Source organism: Pipra filicauda, unplaced genomic scaffold (genome assembly GCF_003945595.2).
Source record: "Pipra filicauda isolate LSUMZ 115617 unplaced genomic scaffold, ASM394559v2 scaffold119_size3216105_pilon, whole genome shotgun sequence".
Lineage (NCBI taxonomy): Eukaryota > Metazoa > Chordata > Aves > Passeriformes > Pipridae > Pipra > Pipra filicauda.
In genome coordinates, this window is record NW_024103651.1 from 99,222 (window position 1) to 122,823 (window position 23,602).

Below are 23,602 nucleotides of genomic sequence, written 5' to 3' on the forward strand. Positions count from 1 at the left end.
TGCTGGTTTCTTAGACACTGAAAACTCTAGAACCCTCCAAAAATCACTGCTGTGTTTACAGTTCCTAGAGATTTATTATTGAACATACTTTTTGTTTTTTGTTTTTTTAGTGAATGTTAGTGTTCGTGAAAGGTGTCAGATTGAAAACCCTGGAGACTGAAGTCTTCTTTATTCCACAGAAAAGGTACAGCACAGGCAGCAACCATGCAAGCTTCCCACACGTGGCCCCACCGATGCGCTTTAACCCTTAACTGGAGGGTAGCTCAGTCTCCCTGCCCGTTCAGTCCTTGGCCTCTCTGCTGAGATGACCAACAAGGGTCAAGTGTGGTGGTGGTTTCTGTGATGTGGACGTCTTGTCTACAAAGAGCTAAACTGAGACTGCAAATTAATTTCATGTAGGCCACCAAACACTGATTGGATGTCAGCATCTCTGACTACATTTGAACTGGCAACCTGGTAGTGACTTGGGAAATCTTTCGCTCTCTCCAGTCCTCCTCCCATTTTGAATGCCTTTTACTCAGGCTTTTTAGCCAGTGGATACTTATGGTTGGGTGGGAATAAAAAGCCAAGACATCCAGGGAATCTAAGGATTACTTACAAAGCAATATTCACTAATTTACTGAAGCCGTTTGACATGAACTCAAAATGAGGACCCTGATTCCACATTTCAGAATGTACTAGTTATAAATCTTAATATTTCTGTTTTGTTCTGTCCAGATATCCTTCACTCATCCTGCAGGGTTGGTTTTGGTAGTTTTTTCCATTTTTACTTTTTTTTTCTTTAGCTAGCCAAGAGTGTCCAGTGCTATTGCTTCATTTGTGAAGAGAACTTTTCTTAACTTCCACAAAAATATTTCCCCCTCTCACTGTTCACCTCTTTCATATACTCCATGTACAGATGAGATGGAGGCAATTCAGAAATATTTCTTGTATTCAAACAGATTCTGGTAGAGAAGACTGTCCCTTACCTGGAGAGCCTGATGGGATTGATTTATGAGGAACTGTTTAATGCCGTAGTTAACTTCATCTACTTTGGCTAAGAAGCATCTGAGAGAAGGCAAAAATCTATGTTAAGGATGGATGGTTGTTATTTAGGAGAAAACAGAAGTAAATAACATGAAATTAATTAAGTGAAAGTTCAGAGTGAATCTCAGGAAGTATTTCCTGCCTTGTTGATTTGTTTGGGGAATGGTTTTTTTAAAAAGAAAAGATGCAAGTACCACCACTTGGAATGCTTCACGATAATCTGATCTAAGTCCTAATGTATAAGCAAATAAGGAGAATAATCCTGCATGGCAAGGAGATGGACTGGATCATCTAACAGGTCTAGTCCATCTTCTGTGGTTTATGATTCTGCTTGACCTCTGGCAGCGTGGAGCCTTGGAAGCCTGTGTCAATTCATGAGCTCTGGTGGCCTGATCACTAGCATGTCATTCTGCGCTGTTACGTGTGACACGGCCGGAGATGTGCAACACCCCTGCCGGTCTGGAGGGCAGTTTCTAACAGGTCAGTGTTTTCTGTATCCTGCCAGGATAGCGGAACTTGAAGTTTCTGATGAAAATGACATCAATTGGGATTTACTTGCTGAAGGATGGAGTAGTGTCCGCTCACCACAGTGGCTTCGGAGTAAATGGTGGACCATTAAAAGACAGATTGCAAACCACAAAGACGTTTCGTTCCCTGGTAATGTACTACTTGCATACTTCTCTTCTGAGAGCTCCTTTCACAAATGTCAAAGGAATAAGGCTGCATTTTGTTGTCTGCTTACAGCATTGCTGGCCAAAGAGCACATTGCTCCTTTGCTGGAAGTTACTGACCCCCTTGGATCTGCTGGCTGAATTGCTCCTACAAGCAATCCTTAAGTGTTTCAGTCGAAACAAGCCGAGCTGATGTATACAACTAAACAGATTTTACCATCTCCCCTCGCTTTGGCTAAAGTGAGAGCGTGTGTATAAGCAGCTCAGCTGGCAGATCTCAGATGATGCTGATCTTTGGTATGGAGGGCAGTGACCTCTTCAGGTGGAAGAGGATATGTATCTGCAGCCTAACTGTGGCCTCAGGTTAGATGTGTTACCTTTACCATGTTAAAATATAATCTGTGTCAGGTGCTGAGCCTCAGCTGTAGACAGAAGGTAGATCTACTATCTGCAGTGAGGAGGAGGGGAGAAATCAGGAGTATAAAGCTCCCCAAATACATCTCATAGCATTTTCTCATTCTTGGTTAGAGAAAGTAGTGTCTGAGCCAGAGGATATTTCAATCTCTGTGACCTTCAGTCCTTCTTTTCTCTGACTTGGGGAGAGTAAAAAAAAATCAGAGAGATTAGTCATGGTCTAATTAGTGAAAGGTGTAATTTAATGGACACTTCTGTGGTTGTCAGTGTGGTTCTATATTAGTCATGCCTGGAGGCTGCAGTTGGGAGGGGAACACTGTTCTGCTTACCACACATTAATAGGCAGTTGTCGCATCAAATAATTCATAATGTAAGTGCATCACTGAATCAACAGGCTCTTCTCTCTTTCCCCTGATAAAATGGCTTGATACCAAAAGTGGGAGATGTTTAAGCAGTTTGCTTTACTGAGTGCTAGAAAAGCTGAGGCCTCAGGTTTTGTAACCTGCTGTTATGTCAGCTGCTCTCTCCCTGGAGCAGTGGGCCTCTTCATGCACAGGTGAAGAATTGTGATATAGTCACTTTGAGATTAATTCCCTCTTGCTCCCTATTTCTAGTGGCACTACTGTCAAGCTCTTGAACAAATCCCCTTTCGTGTTTTGTAAGATTGGAGCGTTTATTTCTGGAAGCAACATTACACAACTAGTGATACTGGCACTTGATTGTAGTTTGCACTTGTACATGTTTTTAGAGAGTTGCAAAATTTTATAAGCTTTGCTTCCCCCGCCACCAAGCATTCTGAAATGCCTAGGTTCTATGAAAAATCAAGGTCACTGCAGTAGTTGACTATACATGTGGTTTGTGTGTGTGCTAAATTTCTAGTTTTTGTACATCTACGAATTAAGTTCCCAATTCAGAAGGATTTTGGTGGGGTTTTTTCATCTTGGGTAAATCTCACATGCAGCATTTCAAATGTGCTTCTTCAACATGCTTTAGCATGAGTATTTTTTCTCTCAGTGCTGATAAAGGGTCTTAAACAACTCCACGAGAACCAAAAAAACAATCCAGGGCACCAGCTCTCAGAGAACAAATCTGGAAGTGGATTACCAAACACTAACTCTGGCTCGGGGGTTCAGCACGTGCAGATTCGTGTGGCTCGCTTGGAGGAAAACACGGGCAGTGCCCCAAGCCCCATGGCAGCTTTGCAGATTCCAGTCCAGATTACCCATGTCTGTAAGTATCTGGAACAAACAACCGCTGTCCTCTAACAAAACCTGAAGCTTTCTTACATTTAGATGCTGAAGGAGGAGTGGGCATGTCTTAAAGAAATGTAGTGATTCTGCTGTGGTCTTGTCATAACTTCAGGTGAAGCACCTCTGGATTCCATTTACCTGTTTCTAACTTTGTTAGGCAAACGTAGATATTGCTGCGAAAGTAATTCCAAGAAGCTACAGTTGGGGCACCTGGACATAGGTATTGTAGGTGTCTGTCTGTGTGTGTGCACACAGGAGTTTGCCACGTAGCCTGTTCTTTGAAAAGCCTTCAGTACACAAGCCTCTTAATGAAGATGCAGAACATATGTTTATTCCTTAAGTTTCTTTGATGGCTCTTGTGCAGAACAATGAATATCATGTACAGGGACTCCTTTTGTAAATTATATACGCTGCTGTCCCTCAGTTCTGATGAAGGACACTGAAGAGAAGGTGTATAATGTTTTTTCTAGTCCTTCTCTTTATTATGCGGTTATTTCTAGGCACAAACACTCTGTAAAGTGTTAGCTGCCAAGTCACCCTGACATTCAGCCAATGTTCTGCTCTAACCACTATATTTTTTTTTCTTAAGCTGATGCTTCTCTTAAGGATGAACTTTGCTCATTATCAAACTTTTAGTATCAAGTCTACTTTGATTATAGTTTTTATTGCTTGGTTTTTTAACTGATTTTATTAACTCCAGTCACCCCATATGCAGACTGTGGTCTCCACCATATCCTATTTTGCACCATTCATGTTTGTGAATTTTATTAGGAAAATTTAGTGCTTTGGTCTTGCTGATTACTAAATTAGTTGATCAGACTATGACTAAGTAGGCATTTGGTAAACAGTTTTCTGTTTATAATTTCATTAGGTTAGCCTGTCTTTATCTACTTATCAAGTGCTATCTTCATCCGATGTGTGTTTTTTTTTTAATTAGAATGACATGCAACACCCAGCCAAGAACTTTTTATCTGTCATATGTCAGTGGTCTCAGACTTTGAACAAAGCTTGGTCAAAGCTATTGGGTTTTGATGAGCAGGCAAGATGGGCTGGTATTCTGTAACCTTTAGTCCTTTTTGAATTGAATCCCGGAACAGTTATTTTGTGACTTCACTTGTCCCTGTCTGCCTAACAAGCCTTTTTCCCCATTTTAGTCTGCTTTTCCAAAGAATTTCTGGTTGTGTAATCAAAGTGAATTTTGTATTGTGTCTTTCCATATCTCATGAGAGCTGAACCTATTGGCCACTTTCAGCTGCATTTGATAGAAGGCTCAAGGTTTCAAAGGGGCAGTTGCTGCAGGTTTTATGAACACAGCTGGCTGGGTGACTGAAGGGCCACAGCTCTGCTACTGGGTAGCAGGAAACCTGCAGCAGGAAATCTTGAACATGACACTGTAACAATAAAAGCTTCAAAACTGGAGCTTTTATCTTAAGAGATCAAAATTACTCTCATTTGCAGCCAGAGAGTCTTAGATGATAAAGTTTCCAGTGCTTGGATCACTGTTGTAATCTTGTAGGTCTTTTCCCCTTTTGATATTTAGGAAGTTACTGGATAATCCCAGGCAAAGTATTAATTTGCCTTCAGCTTCCTGGAACTTGTGATTTTTTTAAGACTAAGTAGAAATCGTAATTATGGCTATAAACGTTTTGGTACAGGTTGTTTGGACCTGGTGATCTTGAAATACCTCATGCATCAATTGTTTTCAATGCCTCTCTTCATTACTTTTAGAATTAGTGGAGATAATTTCATAAATAATTACACAAAATATTTACAGCTTTTATACACTGCCATCACAACACACAGGATAGGCAAATACCTTGGGAAGCATCTGATGTTTCATCAGTGGTAGACACACTGTGGAGGGTAGAAGAGATTAAAAATACCAAAAAAAAAAGAGGTCTGTTGGAAACACAACAATATTAAACCTGACACCAGTTTAAAACAAGCAATACATGATCCAAAGAGTATCATTACACTAAAGGGTATCGTTACGTTAGAACCTCTTACAAATCTGATTACAAAAAGTAATTAGATCACGTCAGAAACTTTATTTGTCTGCTTTTATCTCTGTGCACTAAACCCATACTTACTTTCATTTGCTCTTTTGGATTGTAGAATGCTCTCCTTAAATAGTATTGTGTCTTGTGTACCAATTAGAGAACCTTGTCATTAGGATTGCGGCCAGTTTTCTTTTTCCTCTTAGTGGAATTAACAGTACCCTGCCATGTAGTAATTATAGTATGTTATGCTCTCTGCAGGACTGAACATTCTGGTTTACATACTTTCTTTTTCTTTTTATTTCCTTTTGCAGCCTCAACTGATTCCCCTGCTGCTACTGTTGACTCTGAGACAATAACACTAAACAGTGGAACACTACAGACCTTTGAGATTCTTCCAGTAAGTAACACAGTTTGTTACTGTGTTTTTTTCTTTTAAGCCCAGCTACTTCTTAGACTACAGAACTGTGCATTTCAATAACAAAAGTTTTCAAGTGGAAAGAGGAAGTTAAGAGCTCTGAAACTTTTTTCTGAAAGTGTAATCCACTAGGGCTGTGGAGAAAACTGTGAATTACAGTTAAATGCTTTAAATCTGTCTTAATGCCTTAGTGCTATGAAGGTTCCCTTTGTGCTTGGTTTTTTTCTCATTGTAGTCTGACATAAAGGAGCCAGAGAAAGCTCTCAGCAAGTAAAGATTGTCTCATTTCCATTGTCCTGTAGTTTATAGCACAGTTTCTCTTTCATCTCAGTGTAAAAGTAAGTTGAATTTGTTCCCTTCTTACTTGCTGTTGTACAGCATAATACAGACCTGCTGGGCTCTTGCCCTTAATACTTGTCTTGGTAGCCAAAGGCTAGAGATGGAGGGTTCTGCTTCTTGAGTGCAGTACAGCAGTTAGTGCAGAAGGGATTGGATTGGATTTGTGTGTTTGTTTTCCAGAGAGTTGCATTTAGGCTGGTTCATGTGAATCAACTTGCTCCCACTTTGGCCTGGGCAGCAAGTTTGGGCATTAAACTTGTGTTGTCTTTGTAGTCTTTCCATCTCCAGCCGACTGGAACACCAGGAACCTACTTACTGCAGACAAGCTCAAGCCAAGGCCTTCCTTTAACATTGACAACCAGTCCCACCATGACCCTGACGGCCGCGGCCGCTCCGGCCTCCCCGGAGCAGATCATAGTCCACGCCTTATCGGTGCGTGCTCTGAGCAGTGAACGCTGGAGTTTGGGCTCTGGGGGAGGGGAGCATTTACAATGCATGGTAAATTTGCAAAGCAGTTCTTAGGTCATAACAGTGTCACTTTGCTTAAAATCTTGAAGACTGAGAGAATTTGGGTTTTTTGTGTTGTTTTTGAATAGCAACTTGGAAGTTGCAGCTTCATTCTCCTGTGGCTGAACAGGATGTCTCCATACAGTGGCTTGGTCCCCAGCAAAACCAAATCCAATGGTTTCTTGATGTTTTCATTTACTCTCACAAAGAGATATTTGTTCAAAAAAGTTGTATAGTAGTGACAAGTATTGCTTTTTGTTAGAGAGAGGGAAAGGGAACCAAACTGGAGATTAAATCACAAAAGTGATACAAAATTTGGGGGAAAAAACCTCTGACCTTTTGAATCTACAGCTGTCCTCACCTGAATGGTTGTCTCTTTCATATTATGTATTTGTTTTATTTGTGACTTAGAAAACAGGTGACACCAAATTCAGTCTACAAAGTCATCATATAGGACCAGGAAAGGTCAACAGATGGTCTGGGCTGACATACTGTATATATAAAACTCTAAATTACATTTAGCAATTTGAATCTTTTTGCTTGTATTTGCTGAAAGATTTGAAGATAGTTACAGGAAAGTGTCTGATGTTTTTTGGGGTTTTGTTTGTCTCTTTTTGCAAATGCTGCTCACAGCCAGAGCACTTGTTAAACACAAGTGACAACGTCACGGTGCAGTGCCACACGCCAAGCGTCATAATCCGCACCGTTGCTGCCGAAGACATCCCCTCCTCTGTCACCCAGACAGAACTGACTGTTGACTCAGACATTCAGTCAGCTGACCTGACTGATCCTCCCGATACCCTAGAAACAAGTACTTTCCCAGACGATATCCATCAGTCCAAGCTGAGTGATGAAGAGCAGTCAGCCTACAATGAAGATGATGCTTCCAAATTCAGCAGCAGGAACAGTAGTGAACTGATGGATGGAGTTATGGTAAGAACTGAGGAGGAGATTGCAGATGCCAGCCTGAAACAGGATGAGGATTCTCACTCTGATTTACCCAGCACTTACGTTACTGAGGTAAGGGAGTGCATGATACTTGATGTTTTCCCCATTTCTGCGTGGAAAATGATTTAATTACATCTTTGACCTTTATGTTAAGCTATTTGTATGAAATATGTCAGTAATTTCATGTATATTAGTACTTCAAGGGAGCCTACAAGAAAGATGGAGAGAGACTATTTACAAGAGCATGTAGTGACAGGGCAAGGAGGAGTGGCTTCAAACTGAAAAACAGTAGGTTTAGATGAGGTATTAGGAGGAAGTTTTTTGCTGTGATGTGGTACTGGAACAGGTTGCCCAGAGAAGCTGTGGCTGCCCCATCCCTCGAAGTGTTCCAACACTAGGTTGGATGGAGCTCTGAGCAACCTGGTCTAGTGGAATGTGTCCCTGCCAATTGTAGGGGGTTGGAACTTGTTGGTCTTTAAAATCCTTTCCAACACAAACCATTCTATAATTCTGTATCGCAGTTCTACAAGTATTTGTTCAGATCCACTATCCTTGAACTTCATTAATGTGTTATGGGTGTGAAGGTGTCAGCTTTTAATTCAGTACTGAGGCTTCTATTTTATTTCATCTGGAGCATTGAACATCTCTCTAGCTGTGGAGTTGCTTCACTACTCAGGGTATGTTTGCATGGTGACAGTGGAAAGGTTGGAATATTAGTGGCACCAAACAGTTGCCTTCATGTAACCAATGTTTGATGCTGTTGCTTTAAACTAGGCAGTTAATTATCCAACATGCCTGTGTCACAGGTAGGTGCACTGCTGAGCAAGGAAGGTGAGGTAGAGTATTTAGTTTTTGCTTCATGAATCTAATAACATATTTCAAGGTGTACCACCATTTCCATTTTTGAGGACTTCTATTAAACATGCTTCTCCAGTAAGTATCTGTTAAATTGGAATTTGAAGCATTTAAGCTACTTCTCTCTCTGGCCTCAGATTTATTCCGCTCCAACACCTGAGATGCAGAAGTGAGTTTATCCAAATGATTACAGGTATTTGGATTGTTTATATTAAATTCCTCCATCTTTCTCTTGCTGAAACTATGAAAATGACTAAGTCACAGAAATTAGAGGTGCTAAAGAGAGGATACCACTCTTTAGTGGGTAAAAAATACTTTTTTCCTTACAAGCTTGATTAGGTTAGAATGTGGGAAGAGAGAAGTTAGAGTGAAATACCCCATCATGTTGTCTAAAACACTGTGCTCTACAATAGCTGTAACTCTGCTTTCCATCATTGATATGCTTTAGCTTTGTCTTTGCTAAAGTTTATAATAGACACTGCATATCCATTGTGCTCTTACAAAGGGGAAGATCTTTGTATGTCTCAAGTCTGCTACTACAGAAGCGTTTGAATCCTGAATACATCCAAAGCTGGGGTTTATTTTGCCATTTCTTCTTTCTTCTCATGTTTGACATAGTTGTGATAAGATTTTCAACAGTTGAGGCAGACTATCAGCTTTCTACTTGCAGTTTAAAATTTTAGCTTTTTGAGGTAGAATTAATAAATTTTTGATATAAACCTAGTTCCTAATTAAACTGTAGAAAATGCTTATGGCTAGCGGGATATAAAATTAAACTTTTTTTCTATACAGAATTACAAACTGAGTTTGTAATTGTAATTTGCCTTACACTTCTAGTCAGATTCAAGTTTGATGTGTATTTAAATTCTAGGAAATAGTGAACCGTCTGTGAGTGATTCTGAGTGAAAAGTTACTCTAGAAAAACATGCCTAAATTTTGCTCTCTTCAAGTCAGTGTTATTTTTATGCACTTGCCAGTGTTGTATTGTCACTGTGGGTGGGTAGTGGGAAGCAGGCAGTCATGCTGCAGGGTTTTATTATTTCTGGCTGGGAAAGGTGCCCATTTGCCACAATGGCTTCTTCAGTTTTTCACGCCTCCTCTTCCCACTTTCAAGCCTTTCAAGACAGTGCTGCTTGTGTGCAGGTTGAGCTGTGCACTTTGCAGAAGCTGCCCTTGCAGCTCAGGCACACGGTGCCTTGTGTGAATGGGTACATGTTTGGACCTAGTCCAGCTCACTAAACTGCTGCACAGGTAGGAAGCTCCTTTTCAGCAGTACCAGGGAAGGGGTTTTCAGGCAGTTGCCTTTGCAAAAATATTATGGAATTACATAGGGAAACAAGTTTTCCGAAAGAAACACGGTGGAGGAACATCAGGGTTTTCTTAGACACAGAGGGCTGTAGCCTCTCCTAAACAATTCCTTCTCCCTCAGAAAACAGTAATAAATCCAGATACCTTCCGTTCTGCCAGAAACATTTGCCAGCATTCCACACCAGGGATTTGTAAAGCTTGAACAAACCGTACACGTTACACACCGAAGCTGGAATCCAAATGTCTCTGCTGATTCTGGAAGAACTGTGTCTGGGATGTCTTTTCACTGTGTTTGCAGAACCAGGCATCCGGAGTGTGCTGTGACACTGAGTAAGCCAGAGCTGTTAGTGCCATTCAAGTACTGCAAGAGCCAGGGAAGAGGCAGCAGGAGCAGTTAGGACAGGACTGGAAGAGAGGGAGGATGTTGACAACTTGTGCCTGGAAGGAGTCAGTGCATTATGAATTTTTGGTATCAAAAGGTTCAGGAAAACAAGTTTGGAGCCAAGCTACAGTAAGCAAGTGGCAAGCAAGGCACAGCAAGTAGTGGGTCTTCTGAGCTCTTTTCAGTGTCAGTTAAAACTCAACAACAGAAGTTGTGAGATTAAGTATTAAGTTCAGGTAAAGCTTCTGTGTTTGTGGAGCAGGTAAGTACTGTAAAGGTAATGCTTCAGCCTCTCAGAACATCTCGGCAGCAAGTAGTGGGAAAGCTTAATTATTCCTCTTCACAGAAAAAATTTATGACTTGAAAGAGAACATTTTATCACCACCTTGCAGTCTCTCCTTCCCTTTCCCCCTGCCTTTATATTGCTCACAGGGTAGAATTTTTCTCATCTTGTTTTTGGGTGCCTGCACTAAGATGAAACACACCCTGTAAATGCTGAAGTAAACTTATCTCAGGTGCTGACATTTCAATTTAATGAGATAAAATTCATCCAGAATTTATTGCTTACTGTAGGGTATGGCTGAGCACAGCAGGTTTTTGTTTATGGTACCAGGAGCACACTCTCATGTCCTGTTCTTCTGTGTTGTGCAGGATCTGGGTTCCCCAACAATAGAAGAACAAGTTGATCAGCCTACAATAGACGATGAGACTGTGCTGATTGTTCCTTCTTCCCATGGTTTTATCCAGGCAGCGGATGATATTGATAGTGAATCAGTCTTGCCCCTGACAACTCTGACAGGTATGACAGTCCCTGTCATTAAAGCAGTATATAGCACTTCTGAGTCTCTGCAGACAACACTTGCTTTCTCTTAAATAATTTTCCATGTCATTGCCATGAAATTTTAAGGTGAGTCGGTCCCATGTGACCTTGTGGGAAAAGCATTAAAACAGCAAGTGCTTCATTGCTTGCTGAGCTGTTCCCATCACCCTTGAGCCTTGAACTGGTACACATAGGATGGTAACTCTTTCTGTAGTGTGCATTTCTTCATGCCTGGTGCTGGAACGAAATTTGTTTGTCTTTTTTGAGAGAAGACCAGAGGCATCAGCAATGCACTTGACGCCTCTCATCGTGAGGGGCTGAGCTGTTTGTGTGTTGGCACAGCACTTACCTGGAAGGATGTGCTAGATTGTGCCACACTTCCCAATGCCAAGAGTCATCTCAGACTTGGAAGCAGCACAGATTTATTCTCACACTGCAGCATGTAACAAGTACTGCCTTCCAGAGGACAGATCTCCTTGCAGAGCCATCAGAGGGACAGCACTAGGCCTGATAGTGTAATGCCTCATGAATCCAAAAGTGAGTCGTGCTGATTGCATTCATATTAGTCATCGCTTACCTTCTCAAAACTCACCTGGACGTGATCCTGGGAAACGTGCTCCAGCTCAACCAACTTCAGCAAAGAGTTGTACTAGATAATCTCCAGAGGTCCCTTCCAGTCCCAGTCATTCTGTGATTCTGTGAAACTAGAAATTGCAAACTGCCTAGTTTGAGCAATATCACTTAAAATTGGTTAAAATTCCAGACTGTGTTTCCTGTCTCTTAAGTGCGTATTTTATATCTTGTTATAATGGCACAGTATTAGTAGTTCTAATGTACTTTGTCTCTTGACAGATCCTATCCTACAGCATCATGGAGATGGGTCACACATTATTGGCTCATCACTGGGCAGTCCTGACTCAGAAGACTCAAAGGATGTTGAGGATTTAGTGAGCTGTCACTGAGAAGCAGTAACCGTGTCCATTTTCTATCGACCACGTTTGCATTGTGAAATTAGTTACAACTCTGTGCCACATCTCCAAAGAAAGCAGTCACAGTCTGTCTCTTTAAACAGAAACTTCCAGTTTGAAATTACTATGGTGCACTTTCTCTGTTCAGGCTGTTTTACCTCATCTGTGAAGGGTGACTGAGCAGCCAGCCGAGGCCTGAGGTGCCACATCTCAGCCAGGGTGTTCAGTGTTCTGAGGAGCCTCTGTTGCAGTGCTCACTGCCAGGACCCATCCAGACAGTTCTGATCTGACTTGCTACTGGTGTGCTGAACTGCACATCTGGAAAACTGCACAGAAGTCAAGGATTGTGGACTGTAGCCTCTTAGTGCCACAGCAAGAATTAGTTTGCACAGGTTTCATGAAGAATGGGTGAGGATTTCTGCACTTACTGACTCTTGTAATACATGGAGTTACTGTTACATTTCAGGAAGGAATGAGTTCCATCAAAGACTTCAGGGAGCATGGGCAGCATCATGAAGAAATGGTGTGTATTCCCATCTCATCTGACTCGTTCGTACGTCTGTGGCATCGGAGGAAGACACAGAAGCTTATGGGACTTGCCTGGTCTGCTTGTTCCTGAGGAGTCTGTTGCTGGCAACGGACAGAGCTCGGAAAGATCAGTTGTGGAAAGTCTTTATTTTCTTTTCTCTCATTGCTACAGCAAGCTGAATAAAAAGGGAAGGGCTATGAGAAAGGGAAGCTACTGGGACCCCCACAAGCTTGTAACTTCTTTGAGATTGTTGTGAGTAGGTTGGAACATTTGTCTCTCTCACTGTTTACCTGACACTACCAGCCACCTCTCCAGAGGTGATTTCTGCAACAAGTTAGTAGATGGGGAATGATGTGGAGGTGGCAGTCTTGGAGGAATAGCTCTTGTGAGAGTTTGGACATAGGGCCCCGAGGCAAAGGAGGACAATTAATTCCTACATCCAAGGGTTTGAAACAGACACTAGGCTGAGCAGCAGCCTGTTAGCTAGGAATCAAGAGAAAAAGCTATAGAAATTAAAGACTCTTTGTATAAATTATTTTATTTATTTCTGTAATTAGCTCTTCATAATCAAGAGTTGGTCTTTTTCAGTCTGTGGTTTTGTTAATGTGAAAATAAGTTGTAGTTTTAAATGGTTGCCTAGGGAACAGAAATAATTGTATATTCAGTTTCAGCAAAATAAAGAGTATTTGTCTTACTTGACTGTAAGATGCCATTTATTTATACTGCCACAGATCCTTTCAATGCTGCAGTTTATTTGTACAGTAATAAAAAAGTGCATTTTTTTTCCAAAATGAAAAAGCTTGTGCCATTCTGAAACATCAGTACAACTGGAATGTTCATTAAGCGCAACAGTAGCTCTTCAAAAAAAAGCGGAATGTCACGTCTTATGGCAATAATTTTCCCTAACAAGAGGGACATTACATATACATTTACATGAAAATCATGTACTGATTTATCCTTGCACAACCCACTTTGTTCCTCTCAGGCTGCTTGTTCTCACTTAAATGTCTCAAGTAGAGCTGAGAGCTGAGCTGAAAACATTCTGACACAGTAGCATCATTGCTGGGTTTTCCCAATGTCCATCATTTATCCACTTCATGGAAGTACAGGTTGGCACATATACATAACATGACAATAGAAAACAATATATAGTAAATTAGATTTCTAAATTTAGGTTCCAGGTCTCCTTGTCGATACCAGTAGATCTAGAAGAGAAAAGAGTTTGTATTACTTCAAAAAGCCAGGTACTTCTGCGGAGACTTTCCATGGTAACTGAACTGGCAACTTGTAGATCTGTTTTTTCCTGTAAAACAACCCAGCTTCTTCTGGCTAGAGAGAATGAGCGTGTGTTTGTCTGTGAAACTAGTTATGAAGACATGGGTTGTCTGGTCAGCTTTGTTGAAGAGGGAGGGTGGGTGGGGTGTTAGCCAGGGATGTTGTAAAAAAGAATAAAGCTGGCTACACCCTGGTTGATGAGGACAAATATCAGGTTTGCACTAACACAGTCTGTTCTGGGCAGAGTTGTGGCTACCAGCTGTAGAATAAGAAACTGGGGCTGACCAGGCACTGCAGAGCAACTTCCCAGCTCACCCAGCATTGGGGCTCAGGGCCAGATCACTCCAGGTCACAGCTGGAGGAAGGAGAATGCCCCAAATATAAAATGCTACGGCAGAAAGGAGGAGCTATGAATGTCCCTTCCTATGGAAGGGGGGCTGGACTAGGTGGTGTTTGAAGGTCCCTTCCAACCCAAACCATTGTGTGATTCTATGAACCCTGACCTGCCAGGTCCCTTTGCCAATGCTTGGGACCAACTCTCTTGGAATTCTGCAGCTGTTGAGTAGAGAAACATCTCCTACTTGCTGTAGCTTCCTGCCCCTGTAACCCCTGTGCCTGAAAGGTCACTGACTTCTGCAAGTGCCTGGCTGGCCCCCACCATTTCAAGCGAGTTCTGCAGCACAGTCCATCTCTGCATTCCCATCTCACTGCTCTGCTCCCTGGTTTCCTACTCTATCTCCACTGGCAGCTGCAAGTGGCACAGTCACAGAGGTGACAAGTCTTGTACCACAGCTGGGCTGCAAGAGTTGGCTCAGTCCACACGCTTGCACCGCAGTAAATAACGAAACTGGTTACCACTCTCATTGTCAGCTTGTCTTATGGAGGCAGGAAAGCTTTTCTAGGAGAATGTAAAAAAGAAGGCAGCACCACGTAAAGAATGTTTTATTCAGAACTGTAGACTCAAAGGCTTGCACGGCAAATGTGGCGGTACTTACAAGAATGCCAGCAGAAATGCAACATAAGGAGATGCAGAAAGCAAAAAATACATTCACAGGTTTTGGAGGTAGTTGCGGGAAGACAAAAGCACTGATTAGAGTGACCTGTGGAGGAAAACAAAGATGAAGAGTTTGCTCTCGCCTGCTCTCAGAGCTGTGATGAGAAGAGGCTCACTTTGACAGCTGGGGCACCACAATGCTCACATCCCCCCCTGCACACCCCTCCCTCCTCTTTAACTCCCACCCCACGAGGAGCTGGAGGGAAATGCAAAATTCTGGAGGAGAATCTGTTTGGTACAACTGCACACTGAGACGGGTGGAAAACATTGATGAAAACTTTGCTACTCAGGCTTGTTGCCATCCTCCAAGTACTCATAAAGCCAGCAGGTACAGGGTTACACACTGCCCATGTAGGAGCATTCCTTCAGCCAAGCATTTCCCCAGCTGGCACCTTGGCTGTCCCTATGGCCTCTCTGCACCTCAGCTCAAATGATGCTGCCGCCCACCTGGGACCACAGAACTGATGTTCTCCAGTCACAATAGCATTGGGTTTGTCTGTAAAGCTTGGGGAAAGCATAGCTCAAGACAAAGGGACAAATTCTGGAAAGACTCATATAAGACGTAATTAAAGGGAAGTTATAAATAGAAGGAAATAGAAGCAAACATGCTCTCCTGGGACATAAGCACTTTGTTGTCTCACCTAGCCTCGCATTCAGCCAGGATGGACAATTTACCAAAGAACTTTTTATTGCACAGCCAACTCATAAAAATGCAAACTCTGGCCTGAAGATGGCCCGAAGAAGGGTATTCTCCTGTTGTCAAAGAGCTTCAAAAGACAGGTGTGTCCCAAAGTGACTACCTGGGCCCCAATTACAGCCTGTTCAGTCACGGGAAGTTTCACCACCTGTTTTGGGGAGGAACTCTGGTCCCTTGTCACCTAAGGAAGGCACTCAACATGGGGTGGGATGTGGGATACTTACTACAAGCAGCAAGGTTGTTAAGCCACCAACAACTAGATTGATGATTCTGTCCTGAAGAAAAGAGAAGACGGTTACATGCACATATCCCTTGCCAAAAAAAACCCCAAAACACCACGACCAAAAAAAAAAACAAAAAAAACACCTGAAACATGCCATTAACCAACAACACTGAGAGCATCACCCAGGACCCATGTTATCCCTAGCACAACACTGAGGCTCCCTGGTCAGCTCTATCTGCCACACAGGAAAGTTTCCCGCCCTCCAGTTCCACGGACCCCAAGGAGGTTGTACTGGCCAAGGCCTTGTGCAGCAGGTTGGCTTGTTTGCAAATGGTTTCCTCGCTATGTCCAAATCTATTACAGTTGTGCAAATCATTTAAAGGGTTTTTTTTTTCAAAGTGGGAGTGCACAGATGGAGGCTGTCAGAAAAAGCTTGTTTTAGCCTCGCTGCCTGAGAATTAATAGCTCGATAGTGTCTTAGGTGGGAATTTGTGGGCTGCTGGCAAGGGGGTGAAGTGTTGCCTGCACCCCAAACATTACACCCTAACACCAGCAGACCTGAGCACACTGCACAGTGGCTCTGCTTGGATGGACAGATAACCCCCCCACACATTTCTTTCTGCAGGATCTCATCAGGATAAAACAATTGGCTGAGAAGACACAACCTTTTTGCACCTAGGAAGAGGTGTCATCATCACAGTCCCACCCCAATGGCATCAGGGCAGGGACTAGCTGTTACACTGGGCTGCATGAGCACCCAGGGCAGGACCCCATACTGATGCACTTACTGGAGTGAAAAAACAACTTGAAGGAAAAGGGAGAACATTCCCATCCCTGCTGGGACACCTGTCTCCTCCCTGTCTTCATGGTGCTGCTCTGAGTATAAATATCTATTGCCACACACGGACTGGGTTGTGCACAGTCAGCTGTAACACCCCAGATGGCTGACTCCCCAAATCAAAGGCTAGAAGAACAGCTACAGCAGTAAAGATGTGCAGAGAGAAAGCTCCCCGAACTTCAGTTAATTACACTGAGAGTCATTGAATAGGTATGATGAAAGGAAAGTGAGAAAAGAGTTCGAGCAGTGAAACCATCTTGCCCAAGACATCCCAGCCAGCAAGCAGGGCAACATGGGTTTTCCTCCACTTGGTGTTGCACCCTTCTTCCCTCCTAGAATTTGGATTTGGAGAGGGAAAAGCCCCAGATCATGAAGAAGTAACACTGGCAGCAGCAGGGCATGAGGAGAAAAGCAGAACAAAGAGTAGGAGGCAGAGAGCAAATCATGCTCTGGTGGGAGACCACCTGCCCTCACCTAAGACTTTGTGGAGCTCAGGCTCAGGTGGTTCAGACACAGGGGGATGCTGTGCCCTGGTTATGTTCACCCCCCAAGAGAAAGGGCCACAGCAAGCAGACTCTTTGAAACCTCTTCTATTAGTCTCCCATGGGAGCACCTCCATAGGAAGGGAAGTGAATAGGAAATTGTCACCAACATCTCCTGCCAGTCAGGCACAAACCCTTTCTCAACAGCGCTTCCACGCACGGGATCATCAATACAACCAGCAGCCTCTGGGAGCCATCTATGAGGTACCCACCACTGACCCCAAAAAAGGAGCCAAGAGAAATAACTCCAGGCAAATAACAGAAGCAACAGCACGAAATGCAAGCACAAAATGCTCCATGAAAGCAAATCATGACATCTGAGTTGGACTCTTTCACCTAAGCTAAAATAAATTCATTAAAGCTAACTTTAATTTAGATGGTATATGGAAAGGTCCTTACCCCCAGAAGCCACTCTGATACCAGGAGAAGACGGTGTTTTTGCTCTGCCCTTGCCCCGCAGACTCAGCTGAGCCCACCAAGGCGATTTTATGGAGGGGGATCAGAGTTTGTGTGCAGCCTCAGCTCCTCCATTCAGGGTGGCAAGAGGTGAGCAGCTGGATTCCTTGTGCCATGAGGAGATGGGTTTCCAACAGCAGAGAAGGGAGGCAAGGCTGAGGAGCCAGCTGCAGAGCAGCAGTGGGTCACCATCCTGTAGAGCTCACCCAGTGAGCGCAGTCACAGCCAGCTCTCCACAGAGAGGCTCAGAGGGATGGACACACGGTTAATACACCATCCAGAAACTCAGCCATGGCTATTTTTCTCCTAATCAACTACAGACTTGGAGGGACGATTTTAAGATGGCGAGAATTCACCCATTTTGCCAGGACTGAGACTGGTCTGACGGGAGAAAACAAGGGGGTCATACTTGGCAGTGACCACAGAGCATTTTCCTCTGTTTCATGGTGTGGGAAAGAGCATCCCCCAGTAGAGGGACCTCTCCTCTGACACTATTGAGGGATGGATATCCCAGCAACAGCTGAATCAGGTGCAGATGTCAGCAGTGGAGCAGCTTTGCCACGTGGCATCTGGTCCCTGTGGGTCAGGGCATCCCCTTCCTGGTGCTTAAACCCGCAGTCACTCAAATTTTCCAAATGCACTGCCGGCAGAAGAAGGTATTTCAGGATCCAGGGATTAGAGACACTGATCCTGAAATCCTGGGCTTGGCAAAGCAGTGAGAAGCTGTGTTCCCCAGGGCCTGCTGACACTTCAGCCCCAGGCAGCTTAGCACAGCAAAAAGGTTAAAAATACTCAAGCAGAGGCCAAGACGGCTAAAGGGATTGGGGATGACGGAGCCTTTCACCTCCACACCATGTCCGAGTGCACAGCCCAGCCCGGGCAGACACTCATGGATCCTGGGCACGCAGAAACAGGCTGTGACGAGCCATGTCTCCTACATGCCATGTCACCCAGCTGGCACAGCCAGCTCTCACAACCAGCACAGCTGATTCAGGGAGGATTTTTCTCCAGCATCACCATGAATTACAATAGCTGCTAGAGAAAAAGACAAAAAAAAAATGCAGCATGCACAGCAAAACAGCTGCTGGAGGTCACGCTGCACATGGGCACCAACTTCTGCTACACCCCAGCAGTGTATCGATGGGGGTTCCCATTCAGCAGCCATAGTGAGCTGTTGGCCAGACAGGAGATGAATTCCATGTTTCAGTGTTGCACAAGCTGCATTTTGAAATGGAGGGTTGATACCCTCTCCTCCTACTCTGTGGAGGGTGTTGCAGGTGCTGGAGGCACCAGGCTTGTCCCAAGGAGCTGCTGCAGTGCAGAGGTCCCTCTACCTCTTTCCCTCTGGGAAAGGGAGACAAGGTCGGGAAGTGTCAAGTCCTTGCAAAGCAGGAGGGCACAATCCAGGATCCTTTGGGATCTGAGTAAAGGTTACTTGGAGCAACAGGGAAACCGAGGCAGGACCGAGGGTGTAGCGTCACCACTGCACCTGCTGCACGGGCTTTGACAGAGCAACAGCTTTGCTCTTTGCCCTGTTCCAGCTCAGCACTTTGCAAGATAGCAGCTTGTGGGCTGAGCCCATGGGGATCCTGGCAGAGGCTTGGCCAGGACAGGGGAACACACTGGTCCCCCAGAGGGTGGATACCTGGTGCCATCTTTGCAGGAATGACGGAAAGGCCATTTTTATGTCTTACATCAGCAAGTCCAGATGGTCAGCAGCTATCACAGCCTGTTGCAGCCATAGGGGATCCCTGAACCTAGTGCCAGCCCAAACCTCACGGCATCGCAGGCAATACAAGCTGTATACAGAAGAGCTGTGCTCAGGGCCACGCTGGCCAACCCACCCCCTGCAAGACATGGGGACATGCTGGTGTGTCCTCGAAGGCTCCTCATTCCCATTTTGGGCTGCTCAGCCTCTCTAGTGCTTTTTGCTTTCAACCCACAGCAGTTAACCCTTTTGCACTTACATTTAAATGCTTCTGTCATGGAGGAACCCAACTTTCAACTTCTTTCCCAAGAAGTCCTTCACATGTGACACTCAGTCTCCTCTTTGCCACTGCACTGCTGTGCCTTTGCTTTGTGTCATCTCGTACCCACTCGCTGCCAGTGCTGCATCCCTGATAACCACAGCTAAATCCACAGCATTCCCTCTTCCCACCAGCGACTTCTCTGGGACCATCTTGCCCCCAGTCTCCTCTCAGCAGTCAGCACGAGAGAGCGAGCTTGGCAGGAGCAGCTGGAGCATGGCAGGGGAAGGAGGCTGGTGCTGCAGCCAAACTCTCCCATCCCCACAGGGTGGCTTTAGCCTCAAAGTCACTAGCTTGGAGACCAGGAAAGCATAAGAAGGCAAGAAGAGGGCATCTCCATCTCTACATCCATTTCCAACTGCTGGCAAGGGTGCAAGACCCCTAATTTGGGGTGCAGGGCTTCCTGGGGTACAAGCACTGCCCTGCCTCTCCCTGTGGCCTCATGCCCAGCCCCATGTCCTTTGCCAGGACAGCCATCGCTTGCAGAGACCCAAAAGCAGAGCTGGGGCACGGGCAGACACACTTCTCCCAGCAGACCTGCTCCCATTCTAAGGCAAAGTTTAGCTTTTCCATTTCTGACGCGGAACGCTTCCAGCTCTGGACCTCACCAGCGTCTGTCTCTAGGCAACCCCAGTGAATCACGGAGGAAACGACCCCGGGCCAGGACAGTGATCCCTTGTCTGTTGGACACGGGCTCAGCAGTGAGAGACCATTGGCTGCCGCTGGGCCCACACAACAGGTTCCAAAAACAGCCACAGGAGATGGGCTGGGGGTGATGTGTAGGATACGGGATCCCCATTTGAGCACAGGAACTGGAATTAGCATCCCATATTTATTATTTACTGCTCTCCTTTGCAAGCAGAGGCACAGCTGGAGAAAGACAGGGATCAGGGACTTAAGGCGTGACCTGGGCTCAAATGTTGGGGGATTGCCTGCTCCGATGGCACATCCTGGTCCCCAGAAGTGCCCATCCCTGGAAGCTTCTCAAAATCCCAGACCAAGGACAGCCAACAGGTCCCCAGCACAGGGCACTGCTCCAACAGAGGTACTCCTAACCTCCAGCACTCCCCATTCAGGGCTGGAATCCACTGCTGGGGACAACCTGTCCCCCTCACTTCATCTTCTCGGGGTCCTGCCTGTCCTCTTATCCCACATCAACCTATTTTCGTCCGAAAATTTGGCTCGTATCACTTTATTTATATTTTTATTAAACATTATCATTTTAGCAGCAGTTCCAAGTACTTAGGCAAGAAGGGGGTGGGGGAATGATGCGTTTGATACAGTTGTCAATAACCCTGCACAGTTTCAGCCTGCGCCCCCCAAACACAGACACACACACACACACATACACACACACACACACACACACACACACACACACACACACACGTTGCTGGGTAACCTCTCCTTACAGGGAACAAACCCTAAGTCACAAACCCATGTCACCCCACTGGACACAGGTGCACACCACCAAGTATGATTCCCGAGGGATCCCGATGCCAGGCAGTGCCTGAGGAGCCCCCTCCCCAGCGCAGCCCCCCCCACAGCACTGACCCGCAGCAGCGCCGAGAGCCGCCCGGCCGAGCGGCTTACGGGGGATTGACACCTGAAGAGTCGGTGCTGCCACACGTCAGCCACCGCCAAGGAGAGACACCGCAGTCTCCTCCATCCCGGGAGAAAAATAAATTACCACGAGGGCACCAAACGCGGCCCCCCAGCCCCATCTCCAGCAAAGACCCCCAAAATCGGGCGAGAGGCAGCCCGGGGTGCTGCAGCCCCAAAGCCCCGGCTTGGGGGGCTGCAGGGACACTTGCACCCGGCTGGGACGCAGTGACCCCCTGACTGCACCCACACCCTTTCCCAGCCCCGCTCCAGGGGTCCCCCCGACCCTGGGACTCTCTGCACCTCGAGCCCCAATTCCCCAGGAAGTTGGGGGGATGTTGGTTTTGGGGGGCTTATTTGAAAGTTTATTGTTTTGGGGGGAGACGGTTGTTTTGGGAGTTTTTTATTTGGGGAAGGGGTCTTGCTGGAGGGGGAATTGGAAATAGTTCTGGGGATGTGGTTTGGGTTTTTTTGAATTTGAGGGCTGTTTGTCTAGGCTGGTTTTGATGGATTATTTTTGGTTCGGGGCACTGATCAGGAGGGGGTTGTTTTGGTTTTATTTCAGGATGGGTCTTTTTATTATTATTATAATTCTGCCAATTTGCAGCATTTCCTTCTTTTGGAATTTAGGGGGTGCTCCTTTTACATTTTGCCATCGAGGTGCAGCTTTCTGATTTTCGATGGTGGTTTGGGGGGGGGGGGGCTGGGAGACCAAATTTGTTATTTTACAGGGGTGTTTTTTAATTTGTTTGCAGGATTTGGGCAGGTTCCTCACTCGGGCCGGCTGCGGTTCTCCGGGAACCGTGGCGGGGTGCGAGAGGAGGGGGCTGCCGCCGTCAGGGAGGAAGTTCCTCATTACCGGGGGGCATTTACACCGGGTGGGGGGTGGCGGACACACTACGGGACTTCCCGCTGCGTTTTCGTCGCTGCGTTTTGTTCCGCGAAGGGGAGGGGAGAGGAGGCGGTGGCGGCGTGTCCCCGCCGGGGCTGTGAGCGCTGTGCCTTACCCTTGCCGAGGTCTCCCCGAAGAGCGGGCGGTGGTCGGCGCCGCCGGTGCCGTACCCGCGGGCGGGGAATCCCTCCATGGCGCGGGGGGCGCAGCGCCGGCGGCCGCGGGGGGGCGCGCGCTCGTCCCGCTCATCCCGCGCCTTCCTCCTCCTCCTCCTCCTCCTCCTCCTCCCGCCCCCACCCCGCGGCCCCTCCGCGCCCGCTCCGCGCCCCGCGCGCGCCCGGACGGGGACACGCCCATCCCACGGACACGCCCCCGCGGGAGGGACCCGGGATTGGAGGAGGGGGAGGGAACAGGGGATGGAGGGAGTTGGGGAAGGGGCCCCGGCTCCGCGGGAATTCCGCGGATGCGGAGGGGGCGGGGTCAGCGCTCTGCTGCAGACTGTGTCCGCTTGTTGTTCGACAAAAGTTGCGGTATCTGAGCAAATCTCGTTGTTGGTCATGATATGGTGCCCTGGAGAACTGAGCTTCATTTCATTTCATTTCATTTCATTATTTCATTTCAATTAATTTTATTTCATTCGATTTAATTTAATTTCATTTTGATTTTATTTCATTTTATTTTATTTTGTTTTATTTAATTTCATTTTGATTTTATTTCTTTTTATTTTTGTTTTATTTTGTTTATTTTATTTTATTTTTCTTAGGTTTTTATTTTATTTTATTTTATTTTCCTTTATTATATTTTGCCATCATAGAGTCATACAATGTTCTGAATTGGACAGGGACCCATTAGGATCATCAAGTCCAACTCCTGGCTGTGCACAGGACACCCCAAGAGTCACACCATGTGCCTGAGAGTGTTGTCCAACCACTTCTTGAACTCTGTCAGGCTTGGTGCTTTGACCACATTCCTGGGGAGCCTGTCCAGTGCTCAGCAACCCTCTGTGTGAAAAACCTTTTCCTGATATCTAACCTAACCTTATTTTATTGTATTTTATTTTTCTTATTTTATATTTAATTTTATTTTTTACTTTATTCTATTTTACTTTATTTTATTGCAGATGAGGTGTATTTATTCATTTATTTATTTATTTTAATTATTTTATTTTTAAACATCTGATGCTCGCAGAGCTCAAAAATGAACTTACATGTGCTCTTCCTGGTCACCAACATGTGTTATCCACCTCAACTAGACAAAAGGGAGGGATTATTCCTGGGGCTGGGATTTTGCTCTATACATTCACTAGCCAGTTTTCCCTTGGAGTCACCAAGTGAAATCCCATGCACTGCTGCTGCTGCTGCTTAGGGTAAAGCTTGATACTGCCACTGCAGAGCTGAAGATGGGTTTGCATGTGAAAAAGCCTGGGGGCATTCATTTTTTTTTAGTAAATTTTAATTTTTATTTGTTTTCCTTTTTTACTTTTTTTATTTTTAAATTTGATGTCCTTTCATATTTATTTATTTTAGTTTTTTTATTTAATTTGGGGTTTATTGATTTATTTTTC

At 45.2% G+C, this 23,602-nt stretch overlaps 2 protein-coding genes across 3 annotated transcripts in view; one reads left to right on the plus strand and one right to left on the minus strand.

Moving 5' to 3' along the window:
* DMTF1 (cyclin D binding myb like transcription factor 1) overlaps positions 1-13,126 on the plus strand; it is a 28,347-nt gene extending 15,221 nt beyond the window's left edge. Inside the window, exons 11-17 of the mRNA XM_027722492.2 lie at positions 1,532-1,683; positions 3,126-3,341; positions 5,673-5,758; positions 6,389-6,547; positions 7,256-7,642; positions 10,767-10,914; positions 11,788-13,126. Coding sequence (XP_027578293.1) covers positions 1,532-1,683; positions 3,126-3,341; positions 5,673-5,758; positions 6,389-6,547; positions 7,256-7,642; positions 10,767-10,914; positions 11,788-11,897 — 1,258 coding nt within the window. The 3' untranslated portion in view covers positions 11,898-13,126. The remainder of the gene's footprint in view (positions 1-1,531; positions 1,684-3,125; positions 3,342-5,672; positions 5,759-6,388; positions 6,548-7,255; positions 7,643-10,766; positions 10,915-11,787) is intronic.
* A 1-nt stretch (position 13,127) lies between these two features.
* On the minus strand, positions 13,128-22,292 carry TMEM243 (transmembrane protein 243). Of its 2 annotated transcripts, XM_027722493.2 has the most exons (4): positions 22,154-22,292; positions 15,683-15,733; positions 14,703-14,807; positions 13,128-13,637 (listed from the first exon to the last, which is right to left on the minus strand). In XM_027722493.2, exons 1-4 carry the CDS (start codon positions 22,229-22,231, stop codon positions 13,515-13,517), a joined length of 357 nt encoding a protein of 118 aa, XP_027578294.1. In that variant the 5' UTR covers positions 22,232-22,292; the 3' UTR covers positions 13,128-13,514. The 2 variants fall into 2 exon arrangements, with proteins under 2 accessions (XP_027578294.1, XP_039241967.1); XM_039386033.1 differs by having other exon boundaries at positions 13,550-14,807.
* Positions 22,293-23,602: the final 1,310 nt, after the last annotated feature.